Source organism: Arachis ipaensis, chromosome B03 (assembly GCF_000816755.2).
Source record: "Arachis ipaensis cultivar K30076 chromosome B03, Araip1.1, whole genome shotgun sequence".
In the NCBI taxonomy this organism is placed as follows: Eukaryota; Viridiplantae; Streptophyta; class Magnoliopsida; order Fabales; family Fabaceae; genus Arachis; species Arachis ipaensis.
Window position 1 is genome coordinate 116,375,388 of NC_029787.2, and position 10,953 is coordinate 116,386,340.

Below are 10,953 nucleotides of genomic sequence, written 5' to 3' on the forward strand. Positions count from 1 at the left end.
GAAAAGCCATGGTATAATAATAATAATAATAATAATAATGTTTCCGGTATTGAAAGTGCATAGATTATCAAAGTTCATTCCATTTTGTAACAAATTAGCAGAACTTTTTTTTGTTGAAATTATTTTTCATTTAAATTGTTATTTATGGAAGAAAAAAAAAAAGGGAAAGAGAGAGAAAAACGTTACATATAACTATATAAGTATATAACCACATCTACTCATCTTGTGGTCTGTATACTCAATCCCTTTTTCGCATGTGAAACGAGGAATGCAAACGATCACATTGTTGAATAAAAAAATAAAATTAATTTTTTATTTTCTTTATTGATAATTTATTTATAATAACTTTATCTGCATTTGTAACGTAAAAGTTCTTTTTTCATCCTAATTTTTATTATCTGTTTTTTCTTTTTCTGAAAAAAAGAACAATGGTCAACTTGTCAAGTGGACTATATATAGCTAGGCCTACAGTGGGATATGTAGACATGTAGTGCCCCGGTATCTAAAATTCTAAATGCTTTGATGAATCTTGTGGCGGCTGATCGCACACTGATCATAATTGTATAATTTGACTAATGTTGTCTTCACACTTTTTATAAAATTTTTTATTTATTTAAAAATACACGAAAAAAAAAAAGAGTTGAGGTCTTTTACTATATGATTGGAGGAGGTAAAATAGGATACTGATTAAATGGGGTCTTCTAGGTAATAAAGCAATGTGAAGCAAAATACTAAAATCTTGTTATGTCTTGTCCTAATGCAATTATGCCTGATTGCCTATTTTGTCCCATCAATTTAATTTGTAGAATTATTGATTGACGACGATGACACATACAGGAACTATTACAAGTGTTCGAGTGAAGGATGCGGTGTGAAGAAGAGGGTGGAAAGGGACAGAGACGACTCAAGCTATGTTATAACAACCTATGAAGGGATACACAATCATGCAAGCCCTTTTACCTACTAAGTTCTAAACCTTAATTGGTTTATCAATTTCTGATCCATAATTAATTAGGAATTTGGCACTTTGATCAGGCTTGTCTCATCTTAGTGTCACTTCTCCTATGTTACTTAATGTGTCTTCTCTCCTCTTCGCTTTCATATATGGCTATTTTGTGAATTACCATGTGAGCAACCTCTCCCTACTCCAAAGCCTGTGCACGTTCCTGGCTCCTAATAAGAGAAGGTCAACAAGATCCAAGGTCATAACCTTGTTTAGTCAACTTAATTGTATTATTATTAGTTTATTACTGGTTTTATGATGTCATCATTTGTTGGGGAGAGAGAAGGGAGAGAGAGTTTTACATGACTTTTTGTAATCTTTTTGGGGGGTTGAGGGTTTACTGTTTATCCCCCTTGTGATGAGTACAGTTTTTTTTGGGTGAGTTAGTTTAATATCTCCCTTAAAAATATAGTCGAAAATTTCAAAAAATAAATTTTAATGTGAAAATAAATGTTTTTTTTTTTAAGTACAATAATGTTGTGTGGAATACTGGAATATAATCATATAATGTTCGGAGGGACTTTGGTCTATTTCAGGTACATTTAGACATGACGGAAAAAAATAAATGCATAGATTTATCTTAAGAGATAAATATGTTAATCTTATAATTAGTTTATTTTAGATAGTTATTTTGAGATTTTGTTTCCTGACGTATTGGGTATACTTTTATTTTGATGATTTTTATTTTCTCTCTATTTATGTATGGGTATTTTGGGAGTGTACAACTATCACATAAAAAAAATATTTTTAATAAGGTTTAATTATTTTGTTAGTCCTTATAGGTTTACTAAATTTTTAATTAGATCCTTATATTTTTTTTCTTTTTTACTGGGTCCCTACACTACTTTTAATTTTGTAATTAAGTCATTTTCATGTCAAAAACGTTAAAATTAATAGAATATTTCTTCCAAAGTTCATGCGGCCAAAGATCTAATTAGGTTTTTAATTATGAATACCTTCTGAACTATACCAACAACCTCGGCAATAAAACAAACAAATAAACGAGTATATATCGGAAAGAAAAGAAAACCCCAGCAACGTTCCAAAAGCCGATATTCGAGCAAACATGATAACCACGAATTCGAAATTCAAATTACACATAACCACCTGAAGAACAGGGGTTCAGTAACCCTAAAGTCGTTACAAGGCAGTAACCTTGGTCATCTATAAAAGATGAAGACACCAACTAAACAAGACACAGCGCATAGAGCAACATCAACAAAACAATATAAGAATAGAGCTTTTTATTTCTAGAAATTCTACTGACTTGAGCGTCGGAGTATTTTCTGCAGGACCCCCGATGGATTGAAGTCCTTATTGAGCAGAAGAGAAAGACCAGCGATGCCAAGAATACTATGCATTCAAGGAGCTTGGACTATACCTCGGCTAAATCACTGGTCTACTTAGAACATTTTGGCGCCCACCGTGGACCCAGTTAAAATAACCCCACTGAATCTCACTTTTTTTTTCTTTTTGAGCATTATTTTACAGGGGTCTTTCTAGTATGGTTGACAATGGAATCTCAGAATTAACTCAATACGAGCTGATGGGCCAAAACGCAGAGCTTCAGGCCGAGGTTCAAAGGATGATCGAGCTACTGGCCCAAGAAAGAAATGGGAAGCAAAATGCCGAAGACCTCAAAAGCACTAACGGTATACAATCCCAAGACCCAGAGGAGGTGACTCCCCCAAAGCAGAAGAAGATGATATCCAACCCCTTCTCGGAAGATATAACGAAATTTCTGATGCCAAAAAACTTTGTGCTGCCCACCACGCTGAAGCCATATGAAGGCTTGGGGGACCCTAACATTCACATCACCAAGTTCTAATCATTGTTTTTCTTTAATGGTGCTTTCGATCTTATACTTTGTCAATCTTTTTCGACCATTTTAGATGGTGCTGCTATATTGTGGTTTTCTAAGTTACCTGCAGGTTTAATCTCTTGCTTTGAGAATCTGGAAGAATCCTTCACAAACTATTTTGCGGCTTCTAAAATATATGTTCACGGCTCAGACTACCTTAGTACCATCAAATAGGGACAACATGAGAGCCTCAAGGATTATAAGACGCGACTTGCAAAGGCGACTATGGAAATTCCTTATCTTAGCCCGGATGTCCACTTACACACACTCAAGAGCGACCTCCGACCAAGGAAGTTTCAAGAGACCATAGCCGTAACTAAACCAAAAATATAAGTAGAATTCTGAGAAAAATTTGTGGGACAAATGGAAATCGAGGAACTTCGAGAAGCTCAGTGTCTAGAAAAAATCAACAATCTCGCCGAGAAGAGGAAAAAAAACCCAAACCACAACCAAAGATATTAATAAGCCCTTCAAACTAACCCCGAAGTTTGATGCTACACTCAATTTAATACCAAGAGGGAAGACATCATTAAGGAAATACTCAATGCTAAATTATCAAACCACCAAGCAGAGCAAGGTCGTACCAAGATCGAAATACGTTGACAAATATAAACAATGTGCTTTTCACCAAAAGTTCGGCCACATTACCGATGAATGCGTGATTGCTAGAGATCTCCTAGAAAGATTAGCAAAACAAGGTCTTTTGGATAAGTATGTAGATGGTCGCATACAGGAAGGACAGTCGAAGATAAGTGGCACACAATTAGAAAATGTCCCAAACACGCACAAAAAGTCAAAATACCAACCACCCCCAACAAGAGGAGTTATCAACTGCATCTCTGGAGGGTTCTCAGGTAGGGGACCCACAAGCTCGACAAGGAAGAGGACCTACCGAGCAATGCTAGTCGTAGAAGGGACACCATCAGAAGTAGCACCACAATCATCCACATCCATAATCACTTTCAAGCACCTTGACTACCAAGAAAAGGCAGCAATTTAGATGACCCTGTCATCATTTTAATTCAGGCAGGAGACCTCTTAGTAAGGAAGGTCTTCCTTGACCCAGGCAGCAGTTCCAACGTGTTATTTTATTCTACATTTTAGAAAATGAAGCTAAGTGAAAAGGTGGTACACGGAAATTAACTTTGTACAACTGAACCAGTAAGTGCACTGGGTCGTCCAAGTAATACCTGAGGTGAGCTAGGGTCGATTCCACAGAGATTGTTGTTTTGAACCAAGCTATGGACACCTTGTAGATCTTAGTCAGGCGATTAGAAAAAATAGTTTGTTGAGATAAACGCATAAAACAAGCATAGGGATAAAATTACTTAATTTGAGTGAAAACAGTGATAAGAGAACGGTTGAGGTTTCGGAGATGCTTCATTCTTTTGGATCAACCTTTCCTAGTGTCTTTCTTCAACTATGAGTGATTCTTTCCATGGCAGGCTGTAAGTGATCAATGCCGGTTTAATGGCCGCCAATCTTCCTCCCTTAGGCCGAACGCCAGGTTTAGTGTGCACCCAACCTGAATGAGGGTGAAGCTTCTGCAGTTCATCCCCTTGATGATCCTACTCAAAATGCCACAGACAAGGTCGAATCTTTCAGATCAGAGAATGATGCACCTTTGGTTCTAGCCTCTACCACAAAGACTCTAATCTCTCCATACCTCGGCTGAACTGGTGTCTCGAGAAGTCCCTAACGAAGTCGTGGATTAGCCGTCTAAGAGATGTATAATCAAGCTGATGGTTCAGTGATCTCCTGTTACAGACTCACACTGAACCCATATAGAATGAAGATGAGTATCGCGGATCATTCCATTCATAAGGTTGAAGAACGAAGATACATCTTAGAATAGAGTCACACACGAATTGAATAGAACATTAGTACTTTTATTAATCCATGAAAATTAGCAGAGTTCCTAACCTTAACCTTAGGAGGTTAGTGACTCATACTGTATATAATAGTATTCGAAAATAATAGGGGAGGAAGAAAATCCTAAACATGGTTGATCTTCTCCTATATATATAAACTGCTAACTAAGGATTATAGAAATAAGATAAACTAAGTTGATAGTGCAAAAATCTACTTCTAGGACCCACTTGGTGAGTGTTTGGACTGAGCTTGAGTGTCTTCCATGTGCTAAGACTCCCTAGGGGCATTGAACACTGGCTAGGGGTCCCCTTTTGGGCATTGGACGCTGGCCACCCCCTTGTGGGCGCTGGATGCCAGGACTGGGGCTGGTGGCTGGCGTTGAATGCCAGTTTTGGGCCTTCGTTTCTGAAACCAAGTATGGACTATTATATATTTCTGGAAAGCCTTGGATGTTAGTTTTCCATAGCCATTAAGAGCACGCCATTTGGACTTCTGTAGCTCCAGAAAATCTCCTTCGAGCGCACGGATGTCAGATCCTGACAGCATCTGCAGTCCTTTCTCTGCTTCTGAATCAAACTTCTATTCAACCTCCTCAATTTCAAACAAAAAATACCTGAAATCACCATAAAACACACAAACTCAAAGTAGAATCAAAAAATGTGAATTTTGCACTAAAACCTATGAAAATATAATAAAACTTAAATAAAATATAATAAAAACTATATGAAAGCAATGCCAAAAAGCGTATAAAATATCCGCTCATCAAAAGACAATGCAACCTTCCTCGGGGGAGCTGGTAGGCTTCTCAGGGGTGCGGGTACCCATCCTCGAACACCAGTAGATAAAAGTGACACTAGGAAAACACCTATTTATCTAAAATAATGGATGTTCAATTCTTAGTAGTCGGCTGCATTAGCCCTTACAATATCATTCTCGGTAGACCTTCCTTAAATTCTTTTGGTGCAATAGTTTCTACTGTTCATTTGTATGTCAAGTTTCATGTGCAGGATAACCAGATAACAACTATTCACTCTGATCAAAGGGAGGCATGACACTACTACAACGCGAGCCTGAAAGCCAGATCGGTGCAACCACCAAAAACCGAATTTTCACAAACTATATACAACATCGTCGACATTTCGAGCACATCTAAACTTGATCCAAGAGAGGATTTCAAAGAGAGGCCTTCCCCAGTGGATGACCTCGAAAAGGTAATTTTTGATGATAATGGCAATTGATTTACTTATATAGGCTGTTCTTTGTATGCAGATGACAAAGAGTAGATCATCAACATACTCCGACAAAACATGGATCTCTTTGCTTGGACTCCGTAGACATGTCATGCATTGACCTGAACTTCATATGCCACAAACTACAAATTGATTCAACCGTCCGACCTGTAGCACAAAAGAAATGGGATATGGGCGAGTAAAAGAGAGCGGCTTGTTTGGAAGAAACCAAAAAGCTCCTGGCTGCAAGTTTCATTAAAGAATTACACTTTACCACATGGTTGTCTAACGTGGTCATGGTAAGAAAAGCCATAGGTAAATGGAAAATGTGTGTAGACTTTACAAATTTGAACAAAGCATGTCCAAAAGATGCCTACCCCCTCCCATGCATTAGCAAACGTGTAGATAATGCTTCAGGTTTCGGCTTTTTAAGTTTCTTAGATGCATACTCTGGCTATAATCAGATTCTGATGCACCCCAAAGACGAGGATAAGACAGTTTTTATGACTGAACATGGAAATTATTGTTACAAGGTAATGCCTTTTGGCCTAAAGAATATAGGTGCTACCTATCAGCGATTAATGGACAAAGTTTTTGCTAAACAAATTGGAAGGAATGTTGAAGTTTATGTTAATAACATGGTGGTAAAGACAAAGCACTGTCAAAGCCACAAAGCTAACATTAAAGAAATTTTTGATCAGCCCTGAAAAATATGCATTCGGTGTCAAAGGAGGAAAATTTTTGGGTTTTATGCTCCCCTCCCAAGGCATCAAAGCGAATCTCGAGAAATGTCAAGCTATAATAAACATGTGAAGCCCACAAACAATAAAGGAGGTGCAACAACTCAACGGTAGATTGGCCGCACTATCCAGGTTTTTGCTTGCTATTTCCAGTCATTCTCACCACTTTTTTAATATACTGCGAAAACAACGCAGTTTCAACTGGAGCTTGGACTGCGAAACGGTCTTTCAAAATCTAAAAACAACGTTATCCTCATCTCCGATTTTACAAAAGCCAACCCCAGGTATGCTTTTATTAGTTTATTTATCAGTTTTTAGTAATGCCGTTAGTTTTGTTTTGGTCATAAAAATACAGGATAAACAAGAACCGGCATACTTCGTTAGCAAGTCATTACAAAACGCTAAGCTAAGATATTCGCCCATGGAAAAACTAGCATACACGCTAGTCATCACAGCACAGAGGTTGAGACATTATTTTCATAGTAACACCATCGTCGTTAAAACAAACCAACCTTTGAGGCAAATCCTAACAAGACCCGAGGTATCCAGACAGTTTGTAAAATGGTCCATCGAGCTGTCTGAGTTCGACATTACTTACGAATCTCAGACCGCCATAAAAGCACAATTTTTAGCCAACTTTATAGTCAAACTAGCAACACAAACAAAACAGGATGGCGTCTGGCACCTGTATGTTGACGGGGCCACCAACACAGAGGGATTATGGGCAGGGGTACTGCTTACCAACCAACATAACTTGAATACCGAACAATCAATCTAGTTCTCTTTCCCCACAAGTAATAACCAGGTGGAGTACGAAGCATTACTCACCAGACTTAGACTGGTTCAATCTTTAAATGTCACACATATACAGGTATATTACGACATATTATTGGTCGTCCAACAGATAACAGGTCATTTTCAAGTCCGAGACTAATTACTTGAAATGTACTTTACAATGGTAAAAAACCTCATCTCTCTATTCATTTCATTTCAAATAACACATATAACTCGGGAACATAACACCTGAGCAGATGCATTATCAAAATTAGCAACAACCAGAAAATATATGAACGAATCTATTTTTTGTCAACTCACCCTTGCTGAGCCCAGCTTCAACAACAAAGCTGTTTTGTCTGTTTCACAGGTCCAGGATTGGAGATAACTGTACAAACAATATATACAAACGAGAGATATCCCAAAACAAAAGTCCTTATACGGACATGACCATTAATCGTAAAAGCAAAAGCAACAAAGTTTGGCAAAACAAACTGATATAATCAAAATAGCTAACATCTACAAATGACCATACTATTCTATACAAACAAAAATGCAAACAAGAAGAGATTTCAAATTACTCTTCTTTACTAACAGAAACGCTTTTATCTTGGTTCTAGACCAACATATCATCATCCAATAATAGACCATTAGATACAATCTTCGTAACATCAAATCTTGTCACATCTACTCGGGTGCAATCACTCCAACCTGTGCTATATCTTGGTCAAAATCCTGTGTAAAAGCACTCAATATTTCGTTCTCCAGCTCAGCAATCCTCGCCTTCAGCTTATCACCCTCAGCCACATTCAGTTCCAACTCATTTCTGACCCTTCTCGACTCATTCTCCATATTGTTTAAGTTTTCTTTCAAACCCTTCACTTCCGTTCTCAGTTTGTTCATCTTCTCGTCTTTTTCCTTCACAAACTCCTTCAACTTCTTTATAGCAGCAATATTATCACTCTCCAAAATAGCGTCCAATTCATATGTGTGACCAATCGACATCAACTGAACCCCAATAACTTTAATATAAACAAAATCATATCTGGATTTGCAAATGCAAGCAAGGAATCAAAAACGTAAAAACACAAATACAACTCACCTGCAAATATCGAGCCACACCAATCTTACCAGCCTCGTAAACAATTTTCACATTAGCATCAACCTGAGCAAACTCATCAGCAACGGCCATGAAAAGATAGCTTGTGGTCCACAAAGAATTCATGGGACCTTCCTTGTACCCATGAAGAACCAGCTGACTCTAATAAGTTGTGTTGATCTCCTCAGCCGTGAACACCCCGCTATTCTCCTTCAAGTCGGTCAAATCAACAACTTTGGACAATGCATCACCCTTTTTTCTCTTTAGATTCCCCTCCTGATAGGCCACGGAAGGCACCATCAACCTCACTATCTTTCGCCACATTAATAGAAGATCCTTCCTTCTCTTTCTTCTTAACATTGTTAACAAATGCCTTCAGGTTGGCAGTGGTCAACGTCGGAGCTTTCTCACCTGAAAGAAGAATCACAAATACAATAAATTAAAAATATTACAACCACTCCTAGATCACAACATCAAATATACAAACCTAGATTACCTAAATACTCCTCCATTGCCTTTCTATCTCCTTCAAGCTTCAACAAACTAGAAATTGACAACAACTCCGATGATGACATCACAGATACCAAAAATTTTAAAATATACTCCTCACTCTTCACCCTATTTTCACAATCCAAAATCTGTTTCGGTTCCGGAGACCAGAAAATAGGGAATCTTTCATTCATCAACGAGTCCGGGAAGAAAGGATAAAACTCCTCACTAACTTGCACTTTCACAAACATATCTTTAAAGTCCTTAAACGAGGACTTATATAGGCTAAAAATGCTACGACCTAGGTAACTGCTTAAGTGTACCCAAACCCATTTTCACACACCCTTTGCCTGAAATAAAGAAAAGAATAACCCCAAAGATGGGTAATACTCCAAGTATTCCACCAACACACTCAAAAGCTCGCACAAAGGGATAATATTATGAAACTGAGCTTTTCATAAATGCAGCCTTATCTTGCTTAATTAGAGAGTCTATAAATAGTTCCGTAAATAATGATCGAGATAAATAAAACCTTGACCAATGGGATTAAATGAATGAAGAAATGAGTTTCTTAGGTCATTCACAATTCATTATAATAATGGTAACAAGTTAGAGTTTGACAATTAAACCATACTCTAAGGGTTCACAAAGAGTTGGAAAGATGGAATGAATTATACTTTATTTTTCTCGGGTTCTTAGTAAAAATATATTACTTCATACTATCGGGTTGTTAAGGAGTGTTGCAAGATGCCAACCTTGATTAGTAAATTTAGTATGACTAATTTACTTCTCGCTTAATGTTGAACCTATGGGATCACACACTAACAAGTGTTCTAATCTTTGCTAAAGGATTATTTAATTATTATTTTGATTTGATCAAATAAATAATTATATTAATTTAAATATAATATTATCATATTCTTTGTTAGCACCAAAAATATAATAATAATATGATTAAATAAAAATTGAGAATAATTAGTTATTCTATTTCTAAATTTAAATTCTAAGTTTGGATGAAATCCTAATTGATTCTGTTTCAAATTGAGTTAATGATATGATTCATAAATTTAAAGGATTTAAATTTAAAATTACAAGATATGATTTAAATTTGAATTGAGATTCAAATTTGAAATCAGTAAAATAAATCTCATACTATATATATGTATGTCAAGAGTAGAGAAAAAAAATTAACCAGCACAAGAGTTTTATTCCTTCACGTCTACACACATAAATGTATGTAAATCTAATTTTTGGAGAAGAATTTTATGGTGTGCAAAGATTGTAAAGAGGTTTCTCAATTTAGATCAAATATTTATTGGTCAAAAAGTTGACAGCAAAAGTTGGTTTCGGTGTGGATACTCATAGCACTTTCGTACCATCGAAGGAGAAAGTGAATTTTACTAGCGTACTTAGGTATTTGAATCTAATCTATCTTATTAGAATAAAATTTAAGTACAAAATAGATATTTAGGATTACTTTCTTTTCTTCCACTACGTGTTATGAATACATAGTAATCCTTCACATTTACGACAGCGCGAATGGTCTGTGATCTATTAGATATGAGAAGAAGTCCCGGCTGTGGAGTAACATGCTGCCTTAAATTCAATAGGAAAAACGATCATGACTCGGTTGTCTCAGACTTGACTAATGCAAAAGCAATGGGCAGAATGTTGTTATTATCATCTTGAGCCACATTAATTAATAGCATGCCATCGGACTTTCCGTACAAGTGTATCTCATCTACTGATACAAAAGGTTTGCACTGCTTAAACGCATCAACGCAAGGAGGGAATGCCCAAAAGACCTTATCAAGTTGGCTCCAATCTCCGTCAACCATGTCCCCGTCATAATACAGAACAGCAACGCAATCGTGAATCGCTATGTA

The 10,953-nt window shown here is 36.8% G+C and overlaps 1 protein-coding gene across 2 annotated transcripts in view; it reads left to right on the plus strand.

The window, feature by feature from the left end:
• LOC107634659 (probable WRKY transcription factor 50) overlaps positions 1-1,464 on the plus strand; it is a 2,501-nt gene extending 1,037 nt beyond the window's left edge. Inside the window, exon 3 of one of the 2 annotated variants that reach the window (XM_021119361.1) lies at positions 807-918. In XM_021119361.1, the coding sequence (XP_020975020.1) occupies positions 807-819 (13 nt within the window). In that variant the 3' untranslated portion in view covers positions 820-918. Of the gene's footprint in view, positions 1-806 lie in introns of both variants that reach the window. The other variant, XM_016338087.2, reaches the window with a different exon arrangement.